Source organism: Procambarus clarkii, chromosome 85 (assembly GCF_040958095.1).
Source record: "Procambarus clarkii isolate CNS0578487 chromosome 85, FALCON_Pclarkii_2.0, whole genome shotgun sequence".
In the NCBI taxonomy this organism is placed as follows: Eukaryota; Metazoa; Arthropoda; class Malacostraca; order Decapoda; family Cambaridae; genus Procambarus; species Procambarus clarkii.
Window position 1 is genome coordinate 19712047 of NC_091234.1, and position 18801 is coordinate 19730847.

Here is an 18801-nt window from a genome sequence, read left to right on the forward strand (position 1 = left end):
TTGAGATGATTTCGGGGCTTTAGTGTCCCCGCGGCCCGGTCCTCGACCAGGCCTCCACCCCCAGGAAGCAGCCCGTGACAGCTGACTAACTCCCAGGTACCTATTTACTGCTAGGTAACAGGGGCATTCAGGGTGAAAGAAACTTTGCCCATTTGTTTCTGCCTCGTGCGGGAATCGAACCCGCGCCACAGAATTACGAGTCCTGCGCGCTATCCACCAGGCTACGAGGCCCCTTAATAGGGGAAATAAACAGTTACGGTTTCTTTCCAGGGATACATCTGTTTGTGTTGCCTTATGTTTCAAAACAAGCTCCAGTGCATGTTTCAGTTCACGCAAGTACCAATGTAACGGTTCTATTGTTACGTAAAGTATGGTGACAAATAAACACAGACACTAAGATACTATATATATATATTTGGTCGCATATACAGAAGTACACAGGTGATACGTTGGTGTGAGTTGAGCGCACTGAGCGTTGGTACAGTATCTCGCAAGTGTCTGCTCTAGACCACACTTGAAAGTAGAAATTCTTTAATATTAAGAGATACTTTATATGTTAATAAGTTGAAACATTTCTCCAGCAGGAATAGTTTGCCGTATAAACATATCAAATATATATACATTTAGACTTTAACAAGTTTCGTTTTGTTTTCCTGGCTAGACTGGAGTCTGTAATCGTGGTCCGGTGTTACACATTTAGACTTATACAGGTTTATACATTTAGACTTTAACGAGTTTCGTTTTGTTTTCCTGGATAGACTGGAGTCTGTGATCGTGGTCCGGTGTTACACAACAGATGAGAACGAGCTGCGGTTCTTCTCCGACTCTCAGATCACAGCGCCTGAGGACAACTGGACGCCCATCACCGCTAGATTAGGGACAACTCTGCTCGTTCTTGGCTCTCGAAGAAACCACCCTTTTATTATTTTGGATCTCAAGTCTGGAAAATTTACTATGATAGAAAATGCTTAGATGATACAAATGTTATTTTGAATTGATAAATGTTTCCTCTCGCAGTGAGAAAAGTATAGACTGTATCGTATATATAGATTGTATATCTGTATAGACTGCCGTCTATAAACGTCTGTATATCTGTATAGACTGCCGTCTATAAACGTCTGTATATCTGTATAGACTGCCGTCTATAAACGTCTGTATATCTGTATAGACTGCCGTCTATAAACGTCTGTATATCTGTATAGACTGCCGTCTATAAACGTCTATAAACGTCTGTATAGACTGCCGTCTATAAACGTCTGTATAGACTGCCGTCTATAAACGTCTGTATAGACTGCCGTCTATAAACGTCTGTATAGACTGCCGTCTATAAAAGTCTGTATAGACTGCCGTCTATAAACGTCTGTATAGACTGCCGTCTATAAACGTCTGTATAGACTGCCGTCTATAAACGTCTGTATAGACTGCCGTCTATAAACGTCTGTATAGACTGCCGTCTATAAACGTCTGTATAGACTGCCGTCTATAAACGTCTGTATAGACTGCCGTCTATAAAAGTCTGTATAGACTGCCGTCTATAAAAGTCTGTATAGACTGCCGTCTATAAAAGTCTGTATAGACTGCCGTCTATAAAAGTCTGTATAGACTGCCGTCTATAAAAGTCTGTATAGACTGCCGTCTATAAACGTCTGTATAGACTGCCGTCTATAAACGTCTGTATAGACTGCCGTCTATACAGACTCTGCCGTGTCTTTGAACCCCAATCAGTTATAACATATATAATGACAGCCTCGAAATATGTTTTTCACTTAGCATATTTCTCTGAATATTAACACATTGAAATGATTTAAAGTAAAATAGTCTTTTACTTTTACTTAAAGTAAAATAGGCTACGAGAATAAATGTTTTTGAATACAGTACTAGTCTTCAGAATGATTGTGTAATAAGGATTACCGGTAAAGGGTGTTTTTTTTTACAAGCTCAGGTTATATAGTTACATCATATACATACATTGTATAATTGATATATTACATGGTCAATCTTGGGTACAAGTCCAATATATCAAGTGTTCCAGTACTCGTATAGTAATTACAGGGTTCAGCATACCTTAGCCCAGGAGGGCGAAAGTCAGTCAGTATGGGACATTCTACAATATAATGTTCAAGAGAGTGCATATGCAGGCGATGAGTCACAATAACGTGGCTGAAGTATGTTGACCAGACCACACACTAGAAGTTGAAGGGACGACGACGTTTCGGTCCGTCCTGGACCATTCTCAAGTCGATTGTCGTCGTCGATTGAAACGTCGTCGTCCCTTCAACTTCTAGTGTGTGGTCTGGTCAAGAGTGCATGTTTTCTCTTTCACAAAGTTGACACATTGTGTACTCGACATTTGGGTTTTGAGAAAGCTGCCAGATACGTCTATATCCCACGGTCAAGGGTATGAGTGAGACTACACTGAGCGGAATCGGACACAATTTACATTAACCCAACACTAATGTTATGAAAAATTTATCAAAGTTACAATGATCTGTCCCTCGCGGTCACTTGTCCCTCGATAGAATTCTAGGTGAATCGGATACTTTTGATATCGTTCGCCTTATGCGTTTTTGTTCTCGTATTGGCATCCTTGGTGATATTTAGCGCCCTCTGATTATTCTGCACATTTGATGGTGCTACATAGCCTTCCCGGTTTGGTGCCTTCTTTTGATAATTACTTACTTGAGCCATCACCAGTATCAATAGATGATACTGGAGATCTGTGGAGGTGCGACTGCACCCTGCGTGACGGGAGGTGTCTCCCGTGCGCGTCTTAGGTGGTACCAGATTCAAATATACAGCCCTCACCTGCCACGGAACCGGAAACTCCTGCCTCACAGCGCTCTGATCGATTATACTTTTTACGCTAATGTACATGCCACACCTCAATTTGTCAACAATGTTTTTAAAATAGATTCAAAATTTGAGAAAATCGAATACATATCAATGTAAGTTTATACAAGTTCGTATCATTTTTAAGCGTCATTTTCTTGCTAATATATGTTTTGCGGTTTTTATTTTCATGATTAATGTTCCTTGTTATTCATAGGCCATGCAAATTACTACAAATTAATGTGATATTTAGCAAGTGTAAGTTTTATAATTCTTTATGATAATATAAATCTCATCCCTTATTCTTAGTTATAAGTTTATGTGAATCCCTGTTTAGTCCAACGATAACTAATGATTTTATGAATCATTTACTAATTAAATCAATCATTCGGTCAATGACTTAGTGTAATAAGAGGTGGAGCTTCACCGTATCAAAAAAACACCATTTGGTCACCACTTGGTCCGGGAGACATCTCCCGTCACGCAGGGTGCAGTTGCACCTCCACAGATCTCCAGTTTCAGCTCTTGATACTGGTAATGGCTCAAAAGGGCCACCACTTACGGGCTATTCATGCCCGTGCCACCTTTTCGATGGTTTAATCGTCTTGGACCGTATCAAAATAAACACAGCCTCTTAAACTTTATTTACAGCGTTAATTTATTTACATTCCGTCCAATTTTCGCAGCTGCGTAAGCTCAGAATAACATTCAGCTGATTCTGTTAATAATAATGCCAAATATATATGGAAATACGTAACAAAATGTAAGCCAACAAATTTCCAATGTGTGATATTTCAAATAAATGTCCAAGAGAAATTAAAAAGGTTTCTCTTTGGCTTTTGTGATTAACATGATTGTGTCGAGATAAACGAATATATTCAGGCTAATATGTGTATGAATTACAGTAGACACACGAGGCTCTTTGGCTGTTGCATCAGTAATGTAGATAATTACTACAGCCGAACATGAACGTAGTCTGGGAGTGTAAGATCAGACGGGAGCGACGTAGGCGATGAGAGTAATGACGAAGGCGGCGACGAAGGTGATGGCGGCGAGGCGGTCGAGGGTGGCGGCCACCAGCAGCCACTCATGGAGGTAGGATGCAGGACGGGTCTCCTCCAGGACCTCTCCGTCCTCAGCCCCGCCTCCGCTCAGACCAACCTGTACCGCAGACAGTCGTATTATACATCATGGTATATGTGGGTGGGCATCATGGCAGTTTTGGAATCATGCTGTACAAATGGAGATGTTCAAATTATCCCATAATTTGGTTTTGTTGTAGTCTAAAGGCCTATCAACCGCGGGGTGGGGGGGAATTGATAGAGCTTAATTAGCCGTACAAATATTCAATATTTGTACGGCTAAACGGTTGGGTATTTAGAAATTGCATGGTTATACAATTGTATATACAGTATTAGCAATAACATGAATAGTGGGAGCATGACAGAGAGTTTAGAATGTATTACCTTCTCAGCGTAATGCTGTAGACAGAGGACAGAGGCGAGGGGACCAGTGAGGATATTCTTGAGCAGTGCCGGTGGTGGCGTCGAAGTGACGGAAGGCTGACGACCGTCCGTCAGACGCAGGAGGCCGGCGTTCACCCCAACGCTCACCACAATCACCGCTAGAGTCTGCCCGTAGAACTTCACTGCAACACACATTGCCTAGTGATCAGCGCTCAGAGGCGAGCTAGCCAACCCACAGTTTACTGATCCACGTTTCAACAAAAATGTAAAAACTTCAACGACATTAATTAAAGAAAACAAGAAATGTGTCTTGCCTTTTGAGAGGCCCTAGGAAAAGATCAATTACCATACGAACTTTTCCTAGCCTAGTATAACACACAAATGTACTAGATTAGGTCTAAAATTACATATATTAGGCTTAGGATTCCTAACTAGGACAAATGCCTAGGACAGGTGGAATTAGTTAAGCTGTTTCAATTATTGTTATACCGTTTAGAATGCCAATAGGACAAAACGTGGACTTGTTTTAGTACGAGTTTATATTTTGTAGACTCCATATTAGCTATGGGTGATAGAATTCTTAGATGATGGGTTGCGGAGTATAGCGTAAATGTTGACACACTGTAAATACAGTATTATTGTACATATAGCAGTGTTGTAAATACTTGAATACCATAACAAAGCAATATATTGCGTAAATATACTTTATGTATAATTAATGATACAATGTATATAGTGTTGACCGAAATTATGAGATATTCTAACGAAATAAAAGTACGGAAATATATGTTACAAATACAGAAATGTACATAATAATGATGCATAATACTAAAGTTTGAGGTACAGGTGTGATGAGTGACAAGCATGTGCAGCCCGTCCTCTTGAGCAACCCTCTCCAGAGGACGGGCGATAATCCTGGGAACCAGTCGCACCGTCAGGTTCTATTGTCGAGGTAGGGAGGACCTACCAATAATGGGGACGGAGTGAGGGAGGACCTACCAATAATGGGGACGGAGTGAGGGAGGACCTACCAATAATGGGGACGGAGTGAGGGAGGACCTACCAATAATGGGGAGGGAGTGAGGGAGGACCTACCAATAATGGGGAGGGAGTGAGGGAGGACCTACCAATAATGGGGAGGGAGTGAGGGAGAACGTACCAATAATGGGGACGGAGAAGGCGAGGTGAGGAAGGGAGATGGCCAGGTAGAGGAGGACGATCAGTGTCAGCAGCAGACTGACACACCCCAACGTCAGCCTCCGTGGTTCTCGCAGGGGAAGCAGGAACTGCACCAGCGTCAGCACAGAGATCACTGCCGGAAGCCAACACACCCAGACTCTCAGTGTAAATAACACTAAACATATTATATTCCCGTGGAAAACTGGCTTTTATTAGCAGTTTAAATGATATCAACACTGGAACATAACAGAGGGGACCCACCGCAGGCCGGGATGACGACGGTGGAGGTGAAGCTTGGGAAGACTCTGGACATGGTGATCTCCATCTGGAGCATGACGTAGGGCTGGGGGCAGCAAGATAAGGTATGCTGCGTCCGCTTAATGCTGCCTTTGTCGAAGTGCCACGCGTGGCCGGAGTTCATGAGAAAGCTGGGTATTATCTGCAATAATAGAGTAGTGTTGTACTAAACACTCACTCGTCAAGATGCGGTCGTCAGTACTGCTATAGTCATGACATCCCACGTCCTAATACATGCAAGGGTACCTGTAAAAGTTTCGCAACTTCCAATATCACAATTCTGAATGATGAGAGAGAGAGAGAGAAGATTAAGCCACCCAAAAGGTGTCTTGGGCATGAATAGCTCATAAGTGGTGGCCCTTTTGAGCCATTTCCAGTATCAATAGATGATACTGGAGATCTGTGGAGGTGCGACTGCACCCTGCGTGACGGGAGATGTCTCCCGTGTCTGAATGATAAAACTACAATGCTTATATTAGACATGTATGTATGGTATTCATTAAGCTGGCATGCATTCTTGGAAGAATATGGGAAAATGTATAATCTTTTTAAGGGCGAGAATGATATAATTGGATTGCCGTGTCATTTATCTTGCATGATATTTGATAATTTTAAAAACTGTGGCTTGTGCGCATGCTTACGGTTCAGTTTAATTTAAACATTTTGATTATATGGTAATCTTGCAACCCGTTCTCGCAAATTCGTATAGTCAATATTGACTTTTTAACTACGTGCATAGGTGATATACTAAACGTAATAGATACCCTTTAAAAAGCTTCATAGAAAACAACCAACCTTACCTGACCTTGTTAGTATGTTAAGATAAGCATCTTATTGCTTTGCAATTACAATTGTTACTTAACCTATTATAGGTATAGGTTAAGTAATAATTGTAATTGCGAAGCAATAAGATGCTCATCTTAACATACTAACAAGGTCAGGTAAGGTTGGTTGTTTTCTATGAAGCTTTTTAAAGGGTATCTATTACGTTTAGTATGTCACCTGTGCACTTATTTAATAAGTCAATATTGACTATACGAATTTGCGAGAACGGGTTGATCAGTTTAAAACAGAAGTTTGAGTAGTTTTTCTAAGCAAACATAAGAGTCATGGTTAAGGGCATAAATCTAAAATTTACTAACCTGTGTTTTATTCTTAGACAGCTGTAAGTCGACTTGCCATCCATGGTAGGTCCAGGCGCCGAAGAAGAGCTCGCAAGTCTGAGTGCCGTAGGGCCAGTGAGTGGCGTCTAGGGGGCACTCTGACTTATAGGCACCTGTGCCAATCCATGACACTGTTCCATTGCTGTTTACAATGGACCCAATACTGCTATAGTGGGCAACCTCAGTGACGTATGCGCTGTAAAAACCATACCATAATATATTAAATACATCTTCAGAAGGTCCTTCTGAAGATGTATTTAATATACGAAAGTACTTAAGGAAATTTCCTGTTTCATTTTTCCTCCGTGGTCTGACATTGTCACATTCTTAATCACGTGTTTATTTTCGTGATATACACACACCATACCATAAGAATAAAGGCAACTGCAGAAGGCCTATTGGCCCATACGAGGCAGCTCTTATTTATAACCACCCAATCCTACTCATATACTTGTCCAACCCGCGCTTGAAACAATCGAGGGACCCCACCTCCAGCACGTTACGCGGTAATTGGTTCCACAAATCAACAACCCTGTTACTGAACCAGTATTTACCCTGGTTACCTTACTGCCACTAGTTTGAGACGTGTGCATGTTAAGATCTGAGGCGTCAGAAACTTTAAGATACACCCAGGTCCTCAGTGCGAGCGTCTTAAGTAATGTTAAAAAACGCGTTAAAAAACGATTCTTCGCGGCAGGGGATCGTATTCCAGGGACCTGCCCGAAACGCTACGCGTACTAGTGGCTCTACAAGAATGTAACAACTCTTGTATATATCTCAAAAAAACAAAAAAACAAAAAAAAAAATGTTGCCAACGTAAATAGCAAGTGACGAGTTTTACATCAAATTTTGATCAAAGAAAATAATGGCCTAATGACACAGGAATGGAACTATCAGGGGGGAAGTGCCAAGCCATTACGACTATATAGCACTTGTAAGGGGTCAGGATAAGGATTAGGGATGGGACGGGAGGCAGGAATGGTGTCCAACCACTTGGACGGTCGGGGATTGAACGCCGACCTTCATGAAGCGAAACCGTCGCTCTACCGTCCAGCCCAAGTGGTTGGACCTAATGACACAGGATACATTACAACAATTTATGAGGTAGCATCATCAATGTCCATCCCTATGATAATGAGCCTTCCTCGTTAGTTCAGATTAGTAAGTGCAAACCGGCTGATTTGATTGATTGAAGCCACCCAAGAGGTGGCACGGGCATGAATAGCCCGTAAGTGGTGGCCCTTTTGAGCCATTACCAGTATCAAAAGATGATACTGGAGATCTGTGGAGGCGCGACTGCACCCTGCGTGACGGGAGATGTCTCCCGGACCAAATGGTGACCTTTTGGTGGTCTTGCAAACCGGCTTCATGGTTGGGTAAGTACCGCCAAAGGATACCTGATCAACCAGGCTGTGACTCGTACGTCAGGCTGCGAGCAGCTGCGTCCAACAGCCTGGTTGATCAGTCCGGCAACCAGGAGGCCTGGTCGACGACCGGGCCGCGGGGACGCTAAGCCCCGGAAGCACCTCAAGGTAACCTCAAGGTAAGGTTGGGCATAAATTAGCAGGGTGTGCCGTTAGACCTGGCAGAATGAGGTGCACTAATAGCCAGCTGAAAGAATCTTATGTAAATGCCCGTTCTCACACTTTCGTATAGTCAATATTGACTTATTAAATACGTGCATGTGTGACATACTAATTTATTGTGAATATTTTAGTTTACCTTGAAAAGCTTCATAGAAAACACCGACCTTACCTAACCACCTTAGTATGTTAAGATAAGCATCTTATTGCTTTGTAATTACAATTATTACTTAACCTATTACAGGTATTGGTTAAGTAATAATTGTAATTATGAAGCAATAAGATGCTTATCTTAACATACTAAGAAGGTTAGGTAAGGTCGGTGTTTTCTATGAAGCTTTTCCAGGTAAACTAGTATGTCACATATGCACGTATTTAATAAGTCAATATTGACTGTAAGAAAGTGCGAGAACGGGGTGGTAAATGTAGGAGTGATGCTGATTCCCAATACTAGCTAGAGCGAACAGCGCGTGTGACGTCTGGGTGCATCAAGAGGTCCAGATTTAAGTGACCTAACATGTGTCTTTGTTAATACAGTAGGCAAAATGTAATTTGAAACTGACATCTTAAAGGTACAGTTTGTTACCCCTTACCCAGTGATCTACCAGAGAATGTTTGAGTGTATGATTAAACGTGGCACAGATAAGCTCTCTCCGTTTTATTTCTTCTCTCTAATTAAAAATCAATTTACTACTTCGTGCAAAACCATAAAAAAGGGATGTGAACGCACAACGGTGACGTCACTGGAAGCTTTCTTCAAATTCATCTAAGACTCCTTGCGTAATGACACTTTTAAGGGACTTATTTGATAAATCAACATTCAGTTCATCATTGTCTTTATTTACTGCAATCTTAGGAAAGGTGTCGACTATATCATGTTCCTTCAGTCCAATGTAAGAGGGGAATCCAAAACATTCCTACATTTACCCCGTATTAAGTATGCGTATACAAGAGTTGTTACATTCTTGTACAGCCACTAGTACGCGTAGCGTTTCGGGCAAGTCCTTAATCCTATGGTCCCTGGAATACGATCCACTGCCGCGAAGAATCGTTTTTTCATCCAAGTACACATTTTACTGTTGCGTTAAACAGAGGCTACAGTTAAGGAATTGCGCCCAGTAAATCCTCCCCGGCCAGGATACGAACCCATGACATAGCGCTCGCGGAACGCCAGGAGAGTGTCTTACCACTACACCACGGAGACCACTACCACTACACCACGGAGACCATATATTTCTGTCCGACTTCAGATACGAGTACGTTATTTGATTGTAAACTATTTAATGCTTGTAGTGAGGAAAGGGAGTCTGAAATAATTAAGCTTCTACTTCAGTGTTGTCAATAATTTTGAGTATTACCAGATCAACTTGCAAGGTGGTGGCCCAGTTAGTAACTTATATCCTTGTGCTTCCATCGGCTGATGAACAATACGAACACGCCCCGCCCTCCCTATAGACGAGAACTTACTTTGTTCAAGACGAAAGTATGCTTTTGTCCTGAACTGTTGGTTAGCAAGTTAGAGCCAGAGCAGGAGGCTCTGGCTCTAACCTCCTGCTGTTGACCCTGCTGCTCAACCCTCAACCTCAACCCTCCTGCTGTTGACAGGCCTTAAGTTCAACACCAAACCAAATTTAACGGGCCGGGAACACTATATATAAATCAACAAGTGTACCCCCACTTCTCTGTGAATAAGCACTGGGAGTTTACTGTAATCATAAACTGTGTTCAGGACTAATATACTTGCTGGTTGGTAAGATATTGTCACGGCTTTAATAACCCTCCAGAGGTTGATAGGCCTTTAGTCCAACACCATTCATCTAACGGTCTTTGTGGATGTATGACACGATTCACCAAGTACTTGAGTCAATTTACGAAACCTGTACATCTTTCCTAGATAATGGCAGCTTAGTCTATATTTAGTAATATACGAGCTTAAAACGCTGCAAGGTGGTTAAGACTCGTCCTCTTAAAATAACGTTTTTCAGTCTTATGTACGCTATAGCCAAAAATGGACGTAATTTGAAATGAAATCGGCTCACGAAAGTGATGTACTGTTCCATTTTCTGTCTTGGGTCCTCTGGCTTAGGCTGTTAGGTTAGGAGAGGAAACTTTCAATTAAGTTTTCATAACGTTTTGAAACTTTAGGAGAACTTCCTAACCTACCAGAGGACCCTTAACTTGCTGTTGAAAAAAAAAAATCCAAAATTTATTTTCAATTATTTTTCCTTTTCAAATTACGTCCATTTTCGGGCAAACGGTCAAATTCAGACTTAATTTGTAAGCCGTTTTTGTTATGTATATATACACCCTCACAGCGCTTCGGAGCTCACAAACTCCAATAAGCCGCCATGACTTAAAAAAAGATGTTTGTGTTAGTTATTAGTGCACTCACTTGTTGTAGAGGTAGACTTCTGGGTGCCAGAGCTCGTCCTCGGCAAAGTGAATTTCTTTCGTGTTACCATAGTCCTTGTAGTCCCAGGTGAGGCGCGGGTCTTGCCAAGCCTGCCCCAAACATTATTATAATCCACTCAGCTAAATATCAATGATATTTACTTTAAAAAATGTTATTTCCTCATAGGTAGTGTCTCACAGACAATAGAACTAATGAGTATAATTACAAATAATTTAAAGAATAATAGGATGTCTGAAATACGAAAGGTAGCAATATTATCCATCTAAAAAGAAATGGTTATGTAACAATGTTAAGGGACCTACAGCTACGATCCCCCGTCTACCCCAGTACATGAGACAACCCGCCAAATACACACCGAAACTACGACGTTGGTACAACGTTCGAACAAGTTTTAACACCACCTAACCAGTTATAACAACCAATATATCAAGTTGTAACAACGTTCTAATACGTCATAAACACGTTAAGCCAAGATGTAACAACTTTATTACAAGTTGTAACAAGCGGAAAATAGAGACAGTTTCGGTTTGTGTTTCCAGGGAAGTCATGTATGTTACCATGTTTAATGTAACACATGTCATGTCTGGTATAATGTTATATGTGACACTTCAAGTCTAGTACAAATGTACAAAAAAATAGGTAAACCAGACTGGAACCCACTATGCACCTCATGTATAGTCTAGGCAAACCTGCCTCCATGGAGAGTTTTTGACGTGTAACTGGCACGCTGAATTTGAATGACAGTGACTGACTCCCAGAAGCAGAGTAGTTCAATTATGTTTATTGAGACAAGAAAAAAATACATCTCAAAGGGATAGAGTAGCTTAGGCTATTTCTACCCCCCCCCTCCCCCCTCCCCAGAAGCAGAGTAGTAACATATATTGACTGTATGTAGTAGGCTATACCAACCATTTCAATCCAGGCGTTCATTTGGAATACTTGCTTGTCCTCTTCGATCCACATGGCCAGAGGTATCAAGTCGAAGTAGGCGGTGGTGGTGCCGTTAGTGTCACGCTGAGGAAGGGCGTACTTGTCATAGTTCTTCAGAAGCTTCTGTCGTAGCTCCTCCGTCTTGCTCAAGATGGGAGAATCTGTCGGGGGAAGAACACCTTGTAACTGTTGCTCACAAATACAGACCCCATTATACATTTATCGCCACAATGAACTAACTTGAAACATGTGTTTTATAGATGTTTTAAATAAAGCTAATAGGAGAAACTTGACAGGTGGTTAGATAATGTGAAGCGCTTGGAGAGAGGTGGACAGCAAAAGATGGCGAGAGCTTGACAGGTTGTGAGTTTGGTGGATAATGGTGGAAAGAGTGAGGGCGCGTGAGAGGATACGACCACTGAATTGCTACGCTTAGCTGATATGGATTTTGGTGTACCTGCTTGGGCACTTGTAATGGCCAGGAGAACTGTCGTTGCCTCCACCAGCCACGCCATCTTCCACACGTTCCTGTTTCTTCTTGTAGTATACTTTATAGTAGGTTCTGAGAGCTCTTCTACTTCACAATCCTGGGGCTAGGCTTGTCTTCTGATGATCTAAAGGGCTGTTGCTTGATGCTGTCTTCGTCGTCATGTCCTCTGTACCTCTCGTCTCTATGTATAATTTCTCTTGTACTGCCACGAAATTTAGTTATTCAGTGCACAATTTATGTAGAGATTCCAAAAAACACCAAAACGGTTCACAGTCCTGCGCGCATTCATTACTTTTTCGATGAGTGTTATAACTACCTAGTGACACGAGGACCACTGTTTACGGCCTGAAGTTCATGAGAACAATGCATGCAAGCAGTGTTATAGTTGAGACCCGAGAGGACTGAAGTGCCAGGCAACATGGGCAGCCCCGCCTCCTGCAGTGTTCAGGGCAGCTAGGCTCATGTGTCGGGGGCGACGCAGTGCTTGTTCTCACTCGTGGTGGCTGAAACTATTCAGTACTACAATCACTCACAAGGTTATTTATATCTCTGTTTCTAGATGCTTCAAAAAAAGCTTTTGTCAAAGTATAACACACCAAACTTTTGTTGAAAATTTTGTAGCTTAACTTTTACTGTCAACTAAATCTGCCATCTGGTAGAATGTCCTGATTTTCAGATAATTGGAAAACTTGCTTTACTGTGGTTCATTGTATTTTTGTCCCTTACTGAAATCTTTGGTGAAGCTGATACATCATTCGTCTTATGTCATTTTGCTCATGTATTTCATGCAACTTTCAGTTGCAAATATTTGATTATTAATATGTAAAATTAATACAAATTTATATCGCCTACGGTGTTTCGTCTCACCCGACGCACAAAATGACGTATTATCGAAATAAGAACAATAACCAGCCATTTGTCGTTGTAGTTAGTTTATAAATACTAGTTGGTCTGATGTACTATTTTGATTTACATTAAATATTTTGATTTATATACAATTGATTTATATTAAATGTTTTGATTTATATTAAATTGTACTGTAAAGTCCTTATATAGCTACTCAAAATACTAAAATGAAGAGAATTTGTTATGAATATAAAGGAACCATCAGCCCAGTTGTTTACAACAGCAGCGGGTCGTCAGCTGACAGTGTTGTGTCTGTCTCTTAGACGTGAGCACGTGTTGCTACACTCCTTATTCCACACCTGAAGTAAGTGCACCCATCAACTACCAGATGATCACCCCCAAACCTGCCCTTAAATATCCTGCTAGACTCATAGAGGTAAGATTCATTCTCTTCTACTTTTGCAGGCGAATGAGAGGTTAAAGGTAAACATTCCCCCACCAGACAAGCCATAAATATACACCATGACTGGGTCATACTCGCCTTAGACACGCTCCTCTTTATCACCATGCCTTTATTATTCTCCTTTACTACACTCCTCCTTCGTTCTCGGTGTAAAATAAGTAAGAAACACAAATGGAAACGTTGGAACGTAAGGAGCTGTTAGCTCGGCGTGATGTCACGTCTTCCTGCAAGATTCATTGTATTTCCAGATCAACCAGGCTGTGACTCATACGTCAGGCTGCGAGCAGCCGCGTCCAACAGCCTGGTTGATCAGTCCGGCAACCAGGAGGCCTGGTTGACGACCGGGCCGCGGGGACACTAAGCCCCGGAAGCACCTCAAGGTAACCTCAAGGTAACCAAGGTTTCCTCATTGTATCTCTGTCTCCCTGTCAATTCCCGTCAGTTGTACTGGTCCGGGTTGGATTAATATAAAACTTTTGAGTAAATGCTGAATTTCATTGTTGACCAAACCACACACTGGAAAGTGAAGTGACGACGACATTGTCAAGGTGAGAATTATACTAATGTAGTATTGCCTTGTAAAACGTATGTTTATATGATTTATATTGTATTTTATTAAATAAAGATAAAAAAAATCATTGTCAGGAGGTAGAAATAGCCTAAGCTACTCTATCCCTTTGAGATGTATTTCTTTCTTATTGACAAAATTAATTACAATTTTGCCTAATCTGAGGATTTCAATTACGTCTAATTAAAGTGAGGATAATGCTGGTATTCACTGTCACGCAGGACAGAGGGTCATACACAAGACAATAGGTCTAAACTTAGCACATATATATATCATGGTTACAAGTGTTTGGGGTGAGGCTATTTATGGGAGTCACCATCTTCTTGAGTTTATCTTGAGATGATTTCGGGGCTTTAGTGTCCCCGCGGCCCGGTCCTCGACCAGGCCTCCACTCCCAGGAAGCAGCCCGTGACAGCTGACTAACACCCAGGTACCTATTTTACTGCTAGGTAACAGGGGCATAGGGTGAAAGAAACTGCCCATTGTTTCTCGCCGGCGCCCGGGATCTAACCCGGGACCACTGGAACACAAGTCCAGTGTGCTGTCTGCTCGGCCGACCGGCTCGACCGACCGAACCATGGCGGGTTCGTGGTGCTGGGGCGGATATCAGTGGTGTGCTGGGGCGGATATCAGTGGTGTGCTGGGGCGCATATCAGTGGTGTACTGGGGCGGATATCAGTGGTGTACTGGGGCGGATATCAGTGGTGTACTGGGGCGGATATCAGTGGTGTACTGGGGCGGATATCAGTGGTGTGCTGGGGCGCATATCAGCGGTGTACTGGGGCGGATATCAGTGGTGTACTGGGGCGGATATCAGTGGTGTGCTGGGGCGCATATCAGTGGTGTACTGGGGCGGATATCAGTGGTGTGCTGGGGCGGATATCAGTGGTGTGCTGGGGCGGATATCAGTGGTGTAGTGGGGCGGATATCAGTGGTGTACTGGGGCGGATATCAGTGGTGTACTGGGGCGGATATCAGTGGTGTACTGGGGCGGATATCAGTGGTGTACTGGGGCGGATATCAGTGGTGTGCTGGGGCGGATATCAGTGGTGTGCTGGGGGTGGAGGTCATCTCATTGAGGATTCCTGGGGTATGGTGTGGAAGGGGCGGGGTAATGGGCAGAAAACCAGACGCCGGCCTGATGGCTCTCGTGTTACACTATGGCGAAGCAAATACACACCGGCGGGTTCAGGCACGGTTTACATATGCGTGTTTCCCTCCATGGCTTTAGCGACGTAGCCTTAGCTAGCCACCAACGAGGTAGCCCTGGCTAGCCACCAACGAGGTGGCCTTAGCTAGCCACCAACGAGGTGGCCTTAACTAGCCACCCAACGACGTAACCTTAGCTAGCCACCAACGAGGTAGCCTTAACTAGCCACCAACGACGTAACCTTAACTAGCTACCAACGACGTAGCCTTAGCTAGCCACCAACGACGTAACCTTAGCTAGCCACCAACGAGGTAGCCTTAACTAGCCACCAACGACGTAGCCTTAGCTAGCCACCAACGACGTAACCTTAGCTAGCCACCAACGAGGTAGCCTTAACTAGCCACCAACGACGTAACCTTAGCTAGCCACCAACGAGATAGCCTTAACTAGCCACCAACGACGTAACCTTAGCTAGCCACCAACGAGGTAGCCTTAGCTAGCCACCAACGACGTAGCCTTAGCTAGCCACCAACGAGGTAGCCTTAGCTAGCCACCAACGAGGTAGCCTTAGCTAGCCACCAACGAGGTAGCCTTAGCTAGCCATCAACGAGGTAGCCTTAACTAGCCACCAACGACGTAACCTTAGCTAGCCACCAACGAGGTAGCCTTAACTAGCCACCAACGACGTAACCTTAGCTAGCCACCAACGAGATAGCCTTAGCTAGCCACCAACGACGTAACCTTAGCTAGCCACCAACGAGGTAGCCTTAGCCACCAACGACGTAGCCTTAGCTAGCCACCAACGAGGTAGCCTTAGCTATCCACCAACGAGGTAGCCTTAGCTAGCCACCAACGAGGTAGCCTTAGCTAGCCACCAACGACGTAGCCTTAACTAGCTACCAACGAAGTAGCCTTAGCTTGAACTTGGATGTCCGAAGGGTTTCGAAAGAATGAGGGAGGAAGGGGGATGGGAGGGATGAAATTCTGGAAGAGGATGTGGGTGTAGAGAGAGAGAGGAAGTTTGAAAGTACGTTGGCCTAACCTTGAGATGGTTTCGGGGCTTAGCGTTCCCGCGGCCCGGTCGTCGACCAGGCTTCCTAGAATCCTATCCCCACCAGTGCAGATCCCTAGAAATGTAGTTTAGGTAGCCCACAACCAAGCCTGTATCGCTTGGTTATGAACTACTTGGTTCACCGCTTGCCCGTCAAATGCCAAGACATTAATGCCGTTCAAAATCCAGTTGGACAAAATTATCAGGAAAATAGAAGGGTGGGCCTTTGACAAGCCTCTGTCTTTCTATCCCCGTCGTGGCCACTAAGTATATCGTGAGCCCTCAGGTAAATTCCGGTAAGATAAATGCCATAGTCACTGCCATCTTGACTTTGAATGAACTTTGTTGCAATATGAAAATGTCAAGATTCAAATCTTGATTTAATTAAAAATTTAAAGACTGTACCTCTCTCAACCAGTTTAAGATAAAAACGAAGCACTACCTAATAAATTCCCTGTAACCTACCTTACCCCTATATTGTCAACCCATGTCTCTTTATAAACAACGCTGTTTGTCGACCTAATTGTATTAATTGTATTTGTGCTGCTTTTTCTGCCATGTTACCCCCTTTTTTATTTTTATTTTTATTTTTAATTGTTCTCAACACATTTTATACTTTAATCTCAATTAGTATTAAGTTTTAGTCTTTAATGTTTTTCCTGCCAGAAACGCTTCGCGTAATAGTGGCTTTAGGCATTGTATGTACTAGCTCTATCTATAAATCTATCAAATTTTGTAAAACCTCGTTTGTATATACCTTACCTGAATAAACATTTATTTATTTATTTATTTATTTATTTATTATTATTTATTTAAATCAGAAATATATGGTGTTTCACTCGCAAATTACACGATACTCAATTCTTTTTTTGTAGATACACCAAACAAACTAAATTAACCAAGGAAATAACATTTTACTTAATACTTCATTTTACCTAAAATAACATTACATTAAGTTAATAAATTAACACTAGGAGTATGTTTCCTTACTCCTAATGCACCTATTCTACTCCTAATGCTCTCGACAAGCCTAACAGACTTTCAGGCCACGACAATGGGACCAAATGTAGTCAATTGAGCACGAAAGAGGCAGAATATTGCCTGATTTATTCATTAAACTATGGCGATAAACGTTGGCTTTGTTTGACTGAAACGGAAAACAACAAAGTCCTACACGATAAAGTAGTTATACAGAATAGGTTACTGCCTAGTATCCTTGTAGCCTAGGCGCAGTTGTTGTTAATCCTATGACAGGTAGCCCCGATTCCGTAACGTCAGTTTTTTAGCCACAGCCACGTAGCCCCAGGATGGTAATCCTAATAGCTTAGTGCTAGATGATGAGCCAGAGTTTTGTAGCCTCAGGTAGGCAGCCTCATTTAAGTAGCCTTGATCTCGTTATCTAATCACATAGCCTCGTGTGGGTAGCCTTAGTCACATAGCTTCGAAAACTTCGAATATCAGTGTTATTATTATATAATTATTTACATAATTACTTATTTTTCGCAGCTGATTATATATTAATAAGTTCAGTACACACTGTAGAGCGGCCAGTTAATTACTACAGGCGGGTGCTTTCATCCCGACGTCTGTCCGTACAGGAGCGAAGACCTATTCATTAGAAAACATAAATCCTTCTCAAGACGTCACACAGAAACCTCACAGACATAAAAACTAGAAAACCATAAGGTATTCCTACTGGGGGGGGGGGGTAAATAATACTAGTCCACAGAGAAATCACACTAACGTGATATATATCAATGAGAAAAATCAACTGGAGCTCTAAGGCGACTCGAACCCGCGACCGAGAGAACCTCAGCCTCTGACGCTAACCACTGGACCACCCAAACTTGGCAAAAAGTCATACAACTGGTTTTCTGTTGAACTATGAACTATGTTGCCTACACCCGGGTACTTGGGGGTAATACGTAAAAGGTGGACTGGCTTCAGTAGGGGCCCTATAAACTTCTTGTGATTTCAACAGAAAACCGGTTGTATATGACTTTTGCAAGTCAGAGTGGTCCAGTGGTTAGAGTCAGCAGCTGGGATTCTCTCGATTGCGGGTTCGAGTCACCTCAGAGCTCCAGTTGATTTTCTCAGTATACTAGTATTCAGGAAATGAATTGAAGCCATGAGAAGGATTCGAACCTGCAACCTGGGTACTCCCAAGCACACGCTGGACTATGTCACACTAAAAGAAATGCAACCTGTGATTCAGCTGAATCCTTTTCGGGTCCTGAGGCATCAACCGGATACCAAATCAAGGCTTCACACATTTCCCGACTACACTCTGGTGTGGTACAGGAGTTCCACTCTCCAACTCCAGCCAAGTTACATTACTTTTAGCATATCATTGTCCAGTGGATTAATTCTGCT

At 42.7% G+C, this 18801-nt stretch overlaps 2 protein-coding genes across 6 annotated transcripts in view; one reads left to right on the forward strand and one right to left on the reverse strand.

Moving 5' to 3' along the window:
• The window catches only part of LOC123746682 (echinoderm microtubule-associated protein-like 5), an 88035-nt gene extending 84898 nt beyond the window's left edge, over positions 1–3137 (forward strand). For all 5 annotated transcript variants that reach the window (XM_069316765.1, XM_069316767.1, XM_069316768.1 and 2 more), the window contains one exon: positions 759–3137. In XM_069316765.1, coding sequence (XP_069172866.1) covers positions 759–972 — 214 coding nt within the window. In that variant the 3' untranslated portion in view covers positions 973–3137. The remainder of the gene's footprint in view (positions 1–758) is intronic.
• A 319-nt stretch (positions 3138–3456) lies between these two features.
• Positions 3457–13432, reverse strand: LOC123746685 (neuronal acetylcholine receptor subunit alpha-7). Its single transcript, XM_069316770.1, has 8 exons — positions 12318–13432; positions 11840–12021; positions 10910–11019; positions 6914–7130; positions 5736–5913; positions 5455–5607; positions 4296–4477; positions 3457–3990 (listed from the first exon to the last, which is right to left on the reverse strand). The coding sequence occupies exons 1-8, from the start codon at positions 12373–12375 to the stop codon at positions 3820–3822; spliced, it is 1251 nt and encodes a 416-aa protein (XP_069172871.1). The 5' UTR covers positions 12376–13432; the 3' UTR covers positions 3457–3819.
• Between the last annotated feature and the right edge of the window lie 5369 nt (positions 13433–18801).

Coding starts and splice junctions, on each gene's coding strand:
- LOC123746685 (XM_069316770.1), bottom strand. CDS start 12,375: ATGGCGTGGCTGGTGGAGGCAACGACAGTTCTCCTGGCCATTACAAGT. Junction 5,914..6,913: donor TGTCTAAGAATAAAACACAG/GTTAGTAAATTT, acceptor CTATTATTGCAG/ATAATACCCAGCTTTCTCAT. Junction 5,608..5,735: donor CGTCGTCATCCCGGCCTGCG/GTGGGTCCCCTC, acceptor GGCTTCCGGCAG/TGATCTCTGTGCTGACGCTG.